Source organism: Glycine max, chromosome 6 (assembly GCF_000004515.6).
Source record: "Glycine max cultivar Williams 82 chromosome 6, Glycine_max_v4.0, whole genome shotgun sequence".
NCBI classification, from domain to species: domain Eukaryota; kingdom Viridiplantae; phylum Streptophyta; class Magnoliopsida; order Fabales; family Fabaceae; genus Glycine; species Glycine max.
Window position 1 is genome coordinate 4,158,631 of NC_038242.2, and position 16,703 is coordinate 4,175,333.

Sequence of the window (16,703 nt, forward strand, 5' to 3'; positions counted from 1 at the left end):
TAGAATAGTTTAACAAACTTAAAATATAACATAAAATTATACGTAGAGATAGTTAAAATAAATTTACTTAATCCATATTTCACTTCACCTAAACATTTTGTGTGTGTCCTAGCTAAAATAAATTAATAAGAGTCCTAAAGACCCATGTGCATAGCAATTCTCAAGTTAGAGGTGTTGGATCATGATCGATAAATAAAATTTTATTCTAAAGAGAAATTATATGTTTTAACAATAAAATATACAATAGAAGGGGAAATAAAAAGATAAAGGACATAAATGTGTGATAAAATAATATGATGGAGAGAAAAATATTATGAGAAACTAACACAGTTTTAAATAAACAATACTATTACTCTATTTTAAATTATTCGTAACCATTGGAAAGCGAACCACTGAATGTAGGGTTGATTGTTAGTTAGTAGACCTAATAATAGCCTACTCAAATAAAGCATATTATTAAGATGACTACGTGACGAGCATGCATATGGTTGCAAAATGTAGGAAGACCCACATAAAAAGAATCTCTCCCTTAGTCAAAATATCAACATGATCACATATCATTTAGAAACTAATATTTACCTGCTGTTGTGCAATTAACGGATGGTGGATGTATGACTAAATTATTCAGGAATTGCAGGTAGGGAAGTGCTTACGTAATTTTTAATGCACTATTTTACGGGTTTGAATTTAAAATTAGAGCAAAATTAGTAGGGAAAAGCTTTAAAAACTCTCTCGGAGGATTTAAAAAATGAGTAAGGATAGTTCCTATGGTTAAAGATTCCGTACAGTGGTGAGTTGGACAAGTAGCAAGCAATGACGAGAGGAATAAATTTTTGCTGGTTCGTCCAAAAAGACTAAGTGTTTTTTTTTAATGAAAAAGGATAATGATTATCGCATATTTTTCTTTTTTTTTACCATCTTCCTTTTCTTTCTTTTTTTATAATATCTTTATTTTATTTATTTTCTTTCTTTTTTTATAATATTTTTATTTTATTTCTTTACTTTCTTTTCTCTTTTCACCGTCTACACCTAAAAAATGATGTATGAAGTCATCATTATCCAAAGAAAAATATACCCGTTTGAGAGATTTTGCATATACTAAAGAGTATACTATTTATTATATTATCATTAAATAATTATGCAGAAACTACTATTCAGCAAGGCGATCCACATGATGTTATTTTACGGCATGAGTATCTTTTTTCAATTAAATTGTCCTTGTGGGTATCTAGATTGAGCAAGTTGTTACTTGTCACGTTAAAATACTTAGCTATAATCATAATTATATTCATTTCCCTCGCACTCATGAATCCCTATATCCACATATTTTATATTTAGCCCTTCGGTTAGAGCTTGGACTATCTAAGCAAACTTATTAAACTGAATTGATTCGGAAGCTACAGATAAACTAAAAAAGTCAAATACTGCTGCTATACTTTTATTTGGATGAATTAATGCTGCTAAACTATTCCGTATATATTCCACGCTGTGAAATTGGAAGATAAAAGAATAATAATGGAGATAGAAACAGGCTAAGAAAAGAGTAAGAACTCTTGTGGGCCTTTCCAAGGTGGGAGCTTGATTTAAGTAAAGATCTTGCTATTTACACCACAATTTTGCTAAGTATACCTCCATAACCCCTTTCTACCTCCCAACTACCCATTATACCCTTTTTTCTTAAAGATGTAGATCCCTTTTCTTTTTGGAAATGTATTTCCGGAATAGGTATATATTTTTTTTAATAAAATATCACTTAGGAATTAAAATTGTTGATGAGAAATACAAAAAAAAAAAAATCATTGACTAGATAGTCGCTTATCTTAAATCCATTTATGTTAGTCTTATTTTTATTTTATCATTGGAGTTTTTTAAATCCTATCTAAAATCTTATTTTTTTTTCTATTTTCATTATTCTTTAAACCCTAATTTTAAACCATCTTCACCATATATTCATTATATAATATTGTATTTTTATCAATAACATACAATATTTTGTATTTTTCTTCATGTAGCATTATATTTCGAGGTATGTTCATGTCTAAATTTATATATCATACACCTTAATTCTAAAGCAAAACTTTTGACGATGATTTTTTCCTTTAAGTGCATTCACTCATTTTTAATCCAAGTCTATGTTAACGATTTAGGCCTCAACCCTCAACGACTCTTAAGTACTTTGATTGAGGTACAATTTATTATTATCTAAAATGTTTTTCTTGAATAACATATATCACTCTAGAAGTGTATCTACAAAACTATAAACTATAGTTTTGGAGATATATTTTCAAAATAGGTATATTTAATTTCAAAATTACATTTTTGCAAAGCAAAAGGGATGTCCATCTTTAAGTGAGAAGGGTATAATGGATGGTCGGGAGGTAGAAAGTGGGGTAGGGGTGTGCTTAGAAAAAAAGTGTGTAAATAGCAATAGCGTTTAAGTAATAGACACAGGGCTGACCCAATGAATAATTACATTTAGGACCATTTCTTCTCATCAATTCTTTTTTTCTAAGTTCGCATCTGAACTTTCTTTCCTACAATCCTCTATGCAAACAAGTTTTTATTGTATACTCTATCTAAAGAAAACTTGTATCTGGAATAGATATACAATGAATATAAGTTTCTTTATGTTAAACAATGGTTCTAAAGGTAGAATATTATCTACTAATAAGAATTTTGTTTTTACGTAAAATTTAGGCATTACACAACTTTATGTATAGCAATGACACTATGTATCCATACCCAAAAACTGATTCTTTTTTTTAGAGGAACACAAAAACTGATTCTAAACTTGAGTAAATGATTAATTTAGTCCCTCAAGTATTACATTTTTTTCCTTTTAATAATTCTTGAAATAATAAAATTATATAAAATATTAAATATCTGTCAATTTAATCTCTATATAATTTCTAATACTTGAATGATTATTTATATAATTTATTTATTTTATGGAGATCACCCCTAAGTTTGTAAATTACTGTCTTAATTTTCTAGAGTCTGGTTATTTCTAGTTATGATTTTTTTAAAATACTAATAATTCAAATATTTTTTTTATAAACAATGGAGTTAATGAAAATTGAATTTAAGCCCTTTATGTATCTACCTCAACTCTCCAATCCTTAGGCTAGCCTTAATGGGTTGTTCAACTAAATTCTTATTTTACATTTTTTTACTACAGATCATATTAATAACTTAACCTTTAATTTTTTTGTTATGAAACTTTCAATAAAAAGTATTATATTAAAATTTTAAAATGTTACAACATTGTTGGTTTTGTTTGTTTTTTCGTTAATAACTATTTAGGAGAAAGTGTGATACTTTAAGATAAAATAATGATTTATTCTCTTGATCTTCTAATATCATTATAGTATAATAAACAAAAATATCAAAGAGTCTAACTCAGGTGATTGAGATGTGTGGATAGGGATGAAAATAAGTTGAGTCAAACCAAGCTTTACTCACCTTTAAGGATTGAGCTTGGTTCATTATCTGTCATGGGCTTTTTTCAAAGGCTCGACTCGGCTTACATAAAAACCTAACTTGACCTACGAGCTTATTTAAAAGCTTGCTTAAAGACATCTTTGATCAGTTAATTATTTTAAAACCTAGTGAAATACAAACTAAAAAAAAACTTATAAAATTTAGTATAAATAGTGTACAAATCCAAAAATAATTGATAAACAAAATCATATTGAATTCAAGTCGTTAAAATACAAAGTATATAAAAAGAAAATGAAAAAAAGAGCATAATATTAAAAAATGTATGAATTAGAGATGATTTATATTAATATAATCAAACAAAAATATTTAAATTGTCTGAAAATGTCTTTACAAAATATTCATTTGCTTGAAAGTATTAATCTAGTTGTATTATCCTTTTAGCTTGAGTCTCTTTCTTTTTAAAAAATTTTCACACGCAAATGAACTCTGTAGACACTTTATGTCACTTCATCCTCTCATTCATAATGTCATAAAAATGAGTTGCTATAAAGCTACCAAACAAAATATAATTCAAGATATACACTCTTAAACCAATAAATTAAAGTGCATATTTCTATTTATTTTATAAGAATCTGAAGAGTTTTAAAAGTTTTTTATTTAATAATAATAATACTTATTATTATTATCATTACTTAAACAAGCTTGTCAAATTTAACAAATTTTTTTATAGTTTGGATTTTGATCTTTTTATTTAAAAAGACTTTTTAAAAAGCTAGAACTTGATCTTTATAATAAACAAATCAAGTCGAACTTTAGATAGGTCAAGGCAAAGACTACAAGCTGCTCGACTCATTTTTTTTCATCCCTATATGTGGATGCAATCCTCGTATTTAATTTCTATAAATAAAAAAATATAATAAACAAAATAAAGATTCAACAACATGCATCACGTACGTGATACGTCGATCTTTTATGTACAGAATACTTGTTTTTTTCTTTCTGAAAGCTTAACAGCGATCGAACACCCTGAAGAAATCTAACTCCTACATCCTAGGAAGATATTTGTTGTTGCCGCTTTTGAGATGTTTGTTTTCGAAAAATTCGAATTAATCGCCTGGGTGTGAAACAAAAAAATTAACTATGATAATGAATTAATCAATCTTTGGTTTATGTTATACCTATCTTCTTGGTTTTGAAGTAAGTAAACTCCGCCAAATTCTTACCCCGCCCCTTGCCGTTTTGCGAAGGTCGAAATTTATAGGCAACATCTCATGTCCATAAGATGGACAAACAAAAACATTTGGCCAGCCGGGAAATCTGTCCCATTCTTCAACTATATACTATTGTAAAATTCAAGCTATCTCAATTTGATATGAATAATGATTGGTGGGAAATATATGCCAAGTGTGGAAAAAAAATTATTATTTTTTACCACCCATGTTATGCGAGCAACGTCAGAACACACTCTCTCTCTAAAACTCACATTAAATTTATCTGAGTAATAATAATTTTTTTGGATATTATATAAAATTAGCTTCTTCCAAATTAATTAAAATTGTGTCATTTTTTGTAAATTAATTTTAATTTGCTAGACTAAATAGATTTATTATTGTGTGAAAGTAACCGAAGGCAAGGTTCATGACAAAGTCCGTCAAGATTGTCGTGTGCACTTGGCCTTCAGTTAACAACGAAAGTTGATGATTATGACTAAAGCACTCTTTAAGACCACATTGTTGATTGTTACCCTCCTGCAGAAATTGAACGCAAAATTTGGAAGAACAGACATACAAAACTACGTACATTAAACCGACATGAATCTGCGTGAGAGCCCTCGTACTCAACAGAAACTTTCTCGGCAATCATCGAAGTCAAACAGAGGGGTGAAGCAAGAGGCAGCTGCTAGCCCTCTCTCGAGTGGATGCTGTCGAGGCTTGAGCAGCGTAAGGACTGTGTCATCCACCGCACCAACCTCGCAGCAACACGATCAGCTCCAACAGCGTTATGAAAAATTGGAAGCGAAGGTAGTCTTCAATTATACACCGTAGTATTTAGTTTTATTCAGAAAATATAGAATCCGTGACTTTTCTACTCTCCACTTTTTCCTTAATTATCTAACTCATTCAAGTGATATGTGTGAGTTGAATTAGGTAGCAGGTTTGGAAAAAGAAGTGCAAAGGCAGACAGAACTTCGAGTCATGTATAGGAAAAGAATGGAAAGAACACAAGATTACTTAAAATACTGTCTCCAAATAGCACAGGAAAATGGAATCTTGGACCTCATTGTCCACTCCAAAGTTGAACTCTCACAGTCTCCCCTCTCTCTATATACCGCCAACTCCACTCCTCCCATCCCCACTCCTTCCCACCACCCCAATCTAACGGCCATCATTGATCAAGCCAAAATCAATGGATGGTATATCAACCCAAGTGAGGTAAGTTTACTTGTTCTCATTCATTCAATAACTTTTAACATGTCAAGTACATACGAATATACAAATTTAATTTTTTGCAATTAATGGACAGATTGAGTTGGTAGAAAAAATAGGGCAAGGAACCACCGCAGACATTCACAAAGGGACATGGCGTGGATTTGATGTGGCGGTGAAGTGTATGTCCACTGCATTCTTCCGCACAAACGAAAACGGTGTCGTATTCTTCGCTCAGGAGCTCGAAACCCTCTCAAGGCAGCGCCACCGGTTCGTGCTCCACCTCATGGGTGCATGTCTTGAGCCTCCTCATCATGCATGGATAGTTACTGAGTATCTCAACACCACGCTCAAGGAGTGGCTACATGGGCCTGCCAAAAGGCCCAAAAACAGATCCGTCCCACTTCCTCCCTTCAAAGACAGACTCATACGGGCCTTGGAAACAGCCCAAGCCATGCAGTATCTCCACGACCAAAAGCCCAAAGTGGTTCACCGTGACTTGAAGCCCAGCAACATCTTCCTGGACGATGCATTGCATGTTAGGGTTGCGGATTTTGGACATGCACGGTTCTTGGGTGACGACGAAATGGCCCTCACCGGAGAAACAGGCAAGTTCTGAATTCCGATGAATATATTGAATTATTTGATTGAGGTCCTATAATGAAATTTTGTTTTCATTTTTTCAGGAACATACGTGTATATGGCTCCAGAGGTAATCAGATGTGAGCCCTATAATGAAAAATGTGATGTATACAGTTTTGGAATCATACTGAACGAGCTACTTACTGGAAAATACCCTTATATTGAGACACAATTTGGTCCCGCCAAGGTAACTACATCAATTTGATTCTTAATTATTTGTTTTGTTGATTCTTTTTTGTATACTACTGCTATGTTTAGGATAGTTTAAATAAATAATCACTTATTTTTGAAGAAGAAAAAAAAAGAGGTAAGCTAACAAAAGATTAATTTTTTCAAGATAAAATCAAACTAAACAAGCATTACCTTTATTATTAACTTATATGTTCATTTGTTTAAGAATAACACATAGATTAAGAAATATAACTAATATTTTGTTTATATTAAAACTATTTTAACTTTCTAATATAACCTTTTGTTATGATAAATACGTAAAATGTTCAATAATTTAGTAGAAATATAGACATCATTGAAAAAAACTGTCAATGTTATCTTGAACTTTTAAGATGACAAGTAAATCAGATCCCACAAAAAAAAATGACAGGTAAATAAGAACTAGATTTTATCCTAAAAGTACACAATTAATCACCGAACTAAAATTTTGGACACAAAATTTTTTGGTTGTAGTTAAAGTCCTATTTGAATATATTTCTTCAAGAGTCCTTGTAAGAAAAAAAAAGTAAAATGAATTAAATTTTTTCTCATAAATTAAAATACTCTCATACACTTAACTTTTTATAGAAACTCTCTTGTCCAACTTTTTAAAACAAAGATAAGTAATTGATTTTAACTTATAAAATAAGCTCAACTCATTTTTCCTTCTTATTTTCTTCTAATCTTACTTTGTTGTAATATATATTACGAATTTGATATTAGATTGCCATGGAAGTTGTGGAGGGCAAGCTAAGGCCTTTGCTTCCATCAAGGGACGATGGTGACCAACTGGGAGAGCTAATTGACTTAATATGTCTTTGCTGGGATGGAAATCCATCCACTCGACCATCCTTCGCAACAATTAGTCGTAGCCTCAAAAGCTATGCCAAGAGGGTCCTCCAAATTTCTAGTTAGTGTATCGAACATCAAATCAATTGTTTACTAATTCGAAAAGCAGTACTAGTATAATTAAGCAACATATGATGCACGATTCGTTTATACGTGGAATTAATTAATAAAATGCATAATGAATTTTATAAAATTTATCTGGTAAAAAGCAATATCAATAGATCATTTTTATAATATAAACTATTTAATTAATTTATATTTACATATGTTGCGTAAGAAGATCTCTACTCTAGTCCAAGTAAGGAAATAAATAAAAAGATGTGGTGGAATATTCAACTCTTCCACCACCCAAGTCCCAACCCAGCACTAATTATTGTTTATTTATTTTTTGTCATGAACTATTGGTCTTGAGGATCAAATGAGATATCATGCATTATCAAGTTTAAAAAAAATGGAGATCAATATCATTTAATTTACATTAAGACTAAGCCAATATTCGAATAAAGATTGGTTTAATTATATATTAAATATAATTAATAAAATGATATAGGGACACCTTGTGATCTCTCAATAAAAAAAAGGAAAGGATGTTATTTATGAAAAGTCTTCATTTACCATGTACGAAGGTGACTAGACTCGAGAAAAAAGAAAGGACAAAAAGAATATTAAATTGTCAATGCTGTCTAACTGTCTAAAGCAGATTATAAGGAAGTCTTAATCAGGGTCCCCCTCTAAGCTATGATACATTGTAGTTGTTGTTGCATTGCTGGGAGGTGATGGTGATGATTTCTGATTCTGATCCAAGTTACAAAGCAAAATGCATTATTGATTTTGCTATATATGCAAAGTTGCTCCTCCGACCTCTATTTTGAGTTGTTCTTGTGATGATGGGGGATTTTCAATTTCGGAATATATATCTCTAGAGAATCCTCTTATCATTATTCTCCACCGACGATATGCTGGCAATGTCTGGTCTCTAGTGCTTTTTGTGGCTCCTTCTTCCTTTTTGTCATAATTTGTTTAGCGAAGCAATCTGTTTGTTGCATGGAAATATTTTTTTAAAAAAAAAATACGTTTTTCTGTTATTTAGTTCAATTGTTCAAAATTCAAATACATATTTTTACTGTTATTCAATTCAATCAACGTTTTTTTTTTCAAAATATTTATTTTAAATGAAAGAAAAATGTGACTTTTTAATTATTACACCTCACCTATATTCAAAATACTACTATTACATATGTCAAAGGGTGTCAGTTGGTTCAATAAGTTGCATGAGCTCATAATACTCACCAAAAAAAAAATACTACTATATATGTTCTCACTTCTCATTTGAAAATGATATTATTGAAAAATACTTTTGGGTTATCTTTCCCTGGTAGAAAAAAAAAAAAAGAAAATGTGAAAGAAATAAAGTACAATAAAAAATAATTAAACTTGTGGGCATTCCAGAAAATAAAAAATTGGGTATGGCCTAATTTTTTGGTATGGACTCTCACGTTCTAAAACTTACTAATGAACGGATTCATGAAAGGAGGGTAAAATTTCTGGTACGCATATCTCTGAAATCACATGATGGAGAAGTGCGAAGGCAGAAAACACATGGGCAGCTTGAATAATTCAGCCAACTTACGTCAAAGACTTTCCACCTAATACGAGAAAAATATGAAATATGTGTTTTGGATTATCCTCGTTTCCTAATGAGTCACTGAATATTATCAGGGTGAAAGTTGACGAGTTCAAGAAGTCGAATAATATTAAAATAAATGCAAATAAGCAAATATTTAACCATCATAGATTTAATTAATTTTATTTGCTTTTTACTAATTAATAAAACTTACATAACTGAGACCTGATCAATTATTTGATAGGGAAATTCTTTAAATAACTGATACTGATTCAATTGTATATCGATTTTCTTTCGTGCATAAAATATAATTAATTTTTAATTAGAATTTTAGGAATAGAGGCGTGTCATTCCTTTAATTATTTATTAGGATCTAAGCTCCAAATTTTTTCATTAAGATTAATCTCACTTTAACTAAGTTCTATTTTTAAGTTGTAAAGTTTAAAATACACTTAATAAAAATAATAATACTGCACTTGAAAATCTGAAATCATATATAAAATTTATAAAAAAAAAATAGATTAAAAATATTTAAAATTCAAATAATATTAATAATAAACAAATAATTTAAGGTAAAAACTTAATGGTCGAAACCTAAATTATGTGTGCCTGCATTGATCTATATATTCTCATTACTTCTTGATTGATGCTAATATTAAGCACAATCCATTAGTATATAAATATAAGTTGTAGCCCTATTTCTAATTAATATAGACAGTTGCTCTGTTATGCTTCCGAAGACGTAGACATATTGTTGAATCAGTAAATAATATGTATAAGTTATTCCAAAAAATTATTTATAGTTGGCCGTATTGATTAGAGTTTGGCCAAAAATCAGTCTTTGATCAGATTAGTACTCTGACATTTTGGGTACGTTCTCTTCAGATACTTGCATTCTTACTTTGTTGCTTAATGACACTTGGGCGTTAGAATTTACATACGTGACTACAACCATCACACTGCACGTTGCCCCAACACAAAGACAATGAACATCCTCATCACCCACCAGTGTGTTTACATGTGCCTTTGGAGCTCCAAATTTGAGCTTCAAACTTTAACTTCAAATGTGAGTTAAAAATGTGATTCTAACTTTACGACTCAAGTTTCATTGAAGTAATTAAAAGTAATTTCTCATCACCCAAAACTTGAGTCACATAATGTGTTTTAAGTATATTTTTATTATCTTGATGAATAGCAAAGATAAAAAACATATGTGCATGCATATTTGATAATTTTACATCCAAAATAATTTTTATTGCAGGTTTTTAAACAATTTTGTCTGACAAAATTAATTTTTTAATATCTGTCATACAAATAAAAAAATACATTACAACCGACTCACGTTGTTTTAAAATTAATTTTACAAAATTACATTAATTCAAATTAATTTTACAAACATATATATGCACACACATCTGACTTGAATTGCAATCATATTAACACCATAGCTGAACATAAGTATATATTATATTATGTGTATACCAATCAATTTACTTAGCCAATGTTTGAAAATTTGTTAGCAAGCTCCTTCAACGTATCTTGAATCCATAAGACACTAAAACTCTAAAAGGTTAATTACTTCTGCAAACGTTCATTCAAGGTACAGAGAAACGACGAACGGAGAGCCAAACATGTGTTTTAACGATCAACACAGTTTATAATTACAAATTTATGGGTTAAATATATTTTTTATTTTTTACAAATAAGATAATATTTATTTTTAGTCTCTCAAAAATAAATTGCATCTTTTATATCTATCATTTATAAAAAAGTGTCAGTTAGGATCATTGTTCGTCACAAAAAATTGTCTCCATTTAATTTCTCTTTTATAAATTATGTTTTAGGAACTAAAAGTCATCATTAGTTTTATTTACATGCTGCAAACATATTTAATAATAATTTTATTGAAAATATTTCTAATAAACTATTCTTAAAAATCAAGCTAAACTGAACACAAGAAGTGATGAGTACTAACAAATACTATTTCTAATCCTTTTAATTTAGTATTTATTTTTGTTTTTAGTCATTATAAATTATATTTTTTTTTTGTATATAACGCTTTAAATAATATTTTTTGATTCTTTAAAATATTATCTAAAGTATAATAAAATAAACCGAACATAATTTATAAAAATTATAAGTATCAAAAGAAAAATAAGTTTAAATGGTAAGAAAAAATATATTTAAATGTAAAATAAAAGTAGGATCATTTCCAATAAATTGACGGAATATATATATATATATATATATATATATATATATATATGCATGAAAAGAAGTTAGAAAGTGTGCAGTTTTTGATGCTGAAGCAACATGTCTCATTAATATGGATTATGTTTGTTTAGTAAATAAACAATACCTGCTCCGCTATTTGTTTATTACATCCATATACATATAGACATAGTCATAAAGTCTTGGTTTCTGTTTAGTCATTTTGGCCTTTCTTGGGGGCTGTGATGCAAAACCAGAGTTTCCTCTTACCGCAAATCACTCGCACACACATTTCCATCTAAAAACTCTTACTTTCAAATCAGTCTGCCTCTCTGTCCCCAAACAAAACCTTTTGCCGTTGTTTATGACTCACATCACTCACCCTTAATCCCTGTTCTTGTAAATCTATACCTGTGTTTGTGTGTGATTTTTCCAACCTTTGACAACCAACTTTATCCGCCATCCATTGTTTTCTATCTCACATAATTAGTTATAACTCCACCTGATCTGTTTCCTTTCATCTTTTTATTTATATCAGTATCAGTAAGTGCTATTCTTTTTTGTCTGGTACTCCTAACCCAAGTCCAAGTTGTTCTTGGTATATACTCTACACATATTAAAAAGAATAAAATCATTTATAAAGTAGACTTGCGCCAGTGTGTTTTGTTTCTTGTGACTGCTTATTAATTTCGTCAACTTTGTATTATTTTTATTTTTTTGCTGTAGGGTTGTGAATGGATGTTATTAATAAGCAGCAAGGTGGTCTAAAATGCGGTGAAGTAACCATGGCTGAGAAGAAGAGAGAAGTGATGGTGGCGATTCCAAACGAGCAGCAGCATAGCAGGGTGAATTCGCCACACAGAATATTAAACGACAACGAGGTTGCCGGAGCAAAGTCGCCACCTTTAAACTGTGCTTCCCCTGAGATAAGGTTCATGCCAAGCCCAAACAAGCCCCCAAAAGTTTTCACTTCCAACGCCAACCTCACTCGGCGAAAATCACTCACAAGGTCAGTGTATTCCAAACCCAAATCAAGGTTTGGTGAACAACCTTACCCCATTGATGGGACCCTTTTGGAAGATAATGCAAACTCAACTTTGCAAGAAAACTTGACTGTTGGTTCGCCATATAAAGCATCACCTAATAACAACAACAAAGCTGGGACTGTTAATAGAACATTCTCCATCCTGTCTGTGATCACTCCCAAGACACCGCTGATGGCGTCTCCCGGGCCGGCCGGGGAGGATTTCGATGAAATCATTTACAAGAAAGTTGAATTGAGTAAAAACAAGCGTAGTAGGAGACTGACTGCTAAGATGTTGTTTGAATGGTTTGTGTTTGTGTGCATTGCAAGTAGCTTGGTGGCTAGTTTAGCTGTTGGAAAACTTAAAAGGACCGAGATTTGGGGTTTGGGGTTTTGGAGGTTGTGTGTGCTTGTGATGGTGACCTTTTGCGGCATGTTGGTTACAAGATGGTTTATGCACATTGTTGTTTTCTTGATTGAGACCAACTTTTTGCTGAGGAAAAAGGTGCTGTATTTTGTCTATGGACTGAAGAAGTGTGTCCAGTTCTTCATTTGGCTTGGTTTGGTTCTTCTCACATGGGTGCTGTTGATTAACCGCGGGGTCCACCGAACTGAACTGGCCTCAAAGATTTTGAATGGGGTAACATGGACTCTTGTTTCCCTCCTCATTGGAGCATTCCTGTGGTTCGTGAAGACATTGTTGTTAAAGATCTTGGCATCGAATTTCCATGTCAAGTCTTTCTTTGATCGAATTCAAGAATCGCTCTTCCATCAGTACATTCTGCAGACTCTCTCTGGACCTCCACTTGTAGAAGAGGCTGAGAAGGTTGGGGCATCGTACAGTGTTGGTCATTTTAGTTTTAGGAGTACAGATGGTAAAGGTGGCACAAAGAAAGAGACTATTGATATCGCAAAGCTTCACCAGATGAAACAAGAGAAAGTTTCTGCGTGGACTATGAAGGTTTTGGTAGATGCAATGACAACTTCAGGGCTGTCCACAATCTCTAGTGCACTAGATGAAAGTTTCGATGAAGGAGAAAATGAACAAACTGATAAAGAGATTACTAATGAGATGGAAGCAACTGCTGCTGCCTATTACATTTTCAGGAATGTGGCTGCCCCTGGTTGCACGTAAGAATATATGCACTATAACCTCTAGATGCTTGTAAATGCATTATTTGTCCTCCTCCTCCTCCTCCTTTTTTGTAATATCTGCCACTCTTGTTTCTCCATAATAGTTCTGTCATTATGAATAGGTACATTGATGAGGATGAACTTCGGAGGTTCATGATTAAGGAAGAAGTGCGAATGGTATATCCCCTATTGGCTGAAGCAGAAACGGGGCAAATTACTAGAAAGTCCTTAACAGACTGGTTGGTAAGGTCTTTGTTGTAGCAACTGCTGACTCTATATTTGATTGGTGCCTCTACCTATTGCTTGTAACTGCTTTACCTGTCATGGCTGTTATAACTGCTGGGGTTACTGCTATATATATATCCCCTGCATGTTTGCCATAGTGTGAGTGTGAGTGTATGTACAGAGCCAATATTGATTCCAAAAGAATAACAACAGCATTCAGTTTTGTGCCTTGTGTCTGTGTGTGATTATATCTTCTTTTTCTAGTTTTGATCTTGCTTTGCAGTATCACAGTTCTTGAACCAACAGTCTTCTATATGTGCTCATCTAAAATTTGTCATGATAATGAAGGACTGAAATTCTGTTTTGGTTGCTAACATTTTCACTCCATAATGTCTGTGTTCTTCAGTTGAAGGTTTATCAAGAACGCAGAGCATTAGCACATGCCTTAAGTGACACTAAAACAGCTGTAAAACAACTAAACAAACTCGTGACCGTACTCCTAGTAGTGGTGAACATAATCGTGTGGCTTCTACTGATGGAGATTGCAACAACAAAAGTACTTGTATTCCTCTCATCACAGCTAGTACTTGCAGCTTTCATGTTTGGAAACACATGCAAGAACATATTTGAAGCTATCATCTTTGTGTTTGTAATGCATCCATTTGATGTTGGTGATCGGTGTGTTATTGATGGTGTTGAGGTAATCTATAGCTTCTAGATTTTGTCTCCTTGTTTGAGATTTGTATGTTTATGGCTTCTGATCGTCTGGCAGCTATTGGTTGAAGAAATGAATATATTGACAACAGTCTTCTTGAAGCTTAATAATGAAAAGGTGTACTATCCAAACTCTGTCCTGGCCACAAAACCAATTAGCAATTATTACAGAAGCCCAGATATGGGTGACCGCGTAGATTTCTCCATTGATTTTATGACACCAGCAGAGAAGATTGGGGCACTGAAAGAAAAAATAAAAAGGTAAGCTAATCGTATCTTCATGGGTAAATGAGTAGGTTCTTTAGTCATCATCAAATGCATTTTCCTTTTTAGGTTATGGCTTCCAAGTATTATTTGACCATCCATGGATGTAATAACCTATGAACTAATAAAGGAAAAATGAAACATTTTAATACATGCCTCCAAATTTTTTCACTAGTTGCTGTGATTTTCTTTCTAATCTAAATTGGTGGAGTACCATCAAGATTACCATATGAGGAGCATGTCGTATTCTTTTATTGTGAATTAAGATGTTGCATATAAGTTTGATTGAGAGTTGAGACTTGTTGTAAGTGAAGGTGTGCGTCTGAAACAGGAGGATAGATGGGGTGTGCAAATTTTTTCCTATTTTTTCTTCACAGGAAATTTATAAGATAACTGGAGTTTTGTCACCAAAATTGGAATAACTCGTATTTCTGTTATGCCCTTGTAGCATGTCTGTGCTTTCCTTTGTTCTTATGTCTTTTTATAAAATTAGGTACGTGGAGAGAAATCCACAATACTGGCACTCCAATCATGGCTTAGTAGTGAAGGAGATTGAAGATGTAAACAAGATTAAGATGGCTCTCAATGTTACCCACACAATGAACTTTCAAGAGTTTGGGGAGAAAACCAAGCGAAGAACTGAATTGGTGATGGAAGTAAAGAAAATGTTTGAAGAGCTCAATATCAGATACAACCTTCTTCCTCAAGGCATTCATCTCAGACATATTGAACCAAACTCGAGTGTGCTCAATACATGATTCAGCTGCATGCATGTGTGTCTCCTATGTTTCATTTCATCTGTCAAATACCACCAGACCTTTTCTTTGGTTGATTTAATTCATGATAGTTGTGAGTGGTGCTTTAGTAAAGTATATATATATATATATATATATATAGGGCCTTAATTAACAGACAGTATTAACAAATGTTTTTTCCCTAGATATGATAATGAAATTATGAATTCAGGACTCTTATTCTTGACTATACGAACCTTCAAGTGGATCCAATGTAAAAGTAAAATTTTGTCCCACAATTGAACTCCTTCCTGTGTCTGGTTATAATTCTGATGCCTGTTGAATGGAGGTTTAGCTACTTTTCTTTGTCATAGTTGGATTTCCTCTCTCTCTCTCTCCGAGGCTGTAGTAATTGAGATAGATCCCACTTCCCAGGTCCAAAAGAAAAAAAAGGCTAACTGTATCTGTAAGCGAAACAATTGTTCTGCGTTGTCAATTGCAGCGGTTTTCAGTTTTGTTACGAAGAACTAGTAGGTTTCTTCCTTTTTTTTTTTTTAAAAAAAAAAAAAAAACTACTAGGTTTCTTTGAGTAAGTTTGTTCATAAACACTTTTAGTCTAGATAAAAAAAATAGGAAAGAAAAAAAAATCTTTTCTTGTAAGTTAAAATTAATTTATGTATAAGGTAAAAATATGTTTTTAAAAGAAACTAATATAAGAATTTTTACAATTTATAAGTTAATTTTAATTTATAAAAAAGTTTATTTTATTTTTTATTTATTTTTTTCTAAAAGTGTTTATGAAAAAATTTATCTAAACAGACTCAGAATAACTTTTAGCTTATTTTTTTATTTTTATTCTTTTCTCTTCCATACAATCAAATGAGAAGGGAAGTAAAATCTCTCTTTTCATGTATGTTTCCTTTCAATATTGAGAGATTTTTTTAAAAGAGAAGAAAAGCAAATAAAATATTTTTAAGGTATTAAGTACATTTTTTTTTTCAAAATTACAAAAATATCGAAGTAAAAAATTTTAAAATTTATTTACTTCTCTTATGAATTAAATAAGAAAAGGATTAATCAAATGATCCGAACATGTAAAATTTCTTTTCTTTTGAACCAGTGAAAATTACAAATCCATAGTCTGACCTAGTAAAAAAAAAAAGTAAAGGATTATTTCCTCTCTTTGCCCGTTAAATGTCTATTCA

General features: G+C 31.6%; 2 protein-coding genes across 3 annotated transcripts; both read left to right on the forward strand.

Annotated features, from left to right (window-relative positions):
• The first annotated feature begins 5,115 nt into the window (after window positions 1-5,115).
• On the forward strand, window positions 5,116-7,672 carry LOC100810435 (serine/threonine-protein kinase STY13). The gene is made up of 5 exons (XM_003527707.4): window positions 5,116-5,462; window positions 5,589-5,873; window positions 5,965-6,475; window positions 6,554-6,696; window positions 7,443-7,672. The coding sequence occupies exons 1-5, from the start codon at window positions 5,253-5,255 to the stop codon at window positions 7,632-7,634; spliced, it is 1,341 nt and encodes a 446-aa protein (XP_003527755.1). The 5' UTR covers window positions 5,116-5,252; the 3' UTR covers window positions 7,635-7,672.
• Window positions 7,673-11,596: 3,924 nt separating this feature from the next.
• LOC100777617 (mechanosensitive ion channel protein 10) lies at window positions 11,597-15,797 on the forward strand. Of its 2 annotated transcripts, none has more exons than XM_006581235.4 (6): window positions 11,597-12,001; window positions 12,130-13,558; window positions 13,684-13,804; window positions 14,193-14,486; window positions 14,559-14,761; window positions 15,258-15,797. In XM_006581235.4, the coding sequence occupies exons 2-6, from the start codon at window positions 12,138-12,140 to the stop codon at window positions 15,520-15,522; spliced, it is 2,304 nt and encodes a 767-aa protein (XP_006581298.1). In that variant the 5' UTR covers window positions 11,597-12,001; window positions 12,130-12,137; the 3' UTR covers window positions 15,523-15,797. The 2 variants fall into 2 exon arrangements, with proteins under 2 accessions (XP_006581298.1, XP_003526048.1); XM_003526000.5 differs by having other exon boundaries at window positions 11,597-11,946.
• The last annotated feature ends 906 nt before the right edge of the window (window positions 15,798-16,703 follow it).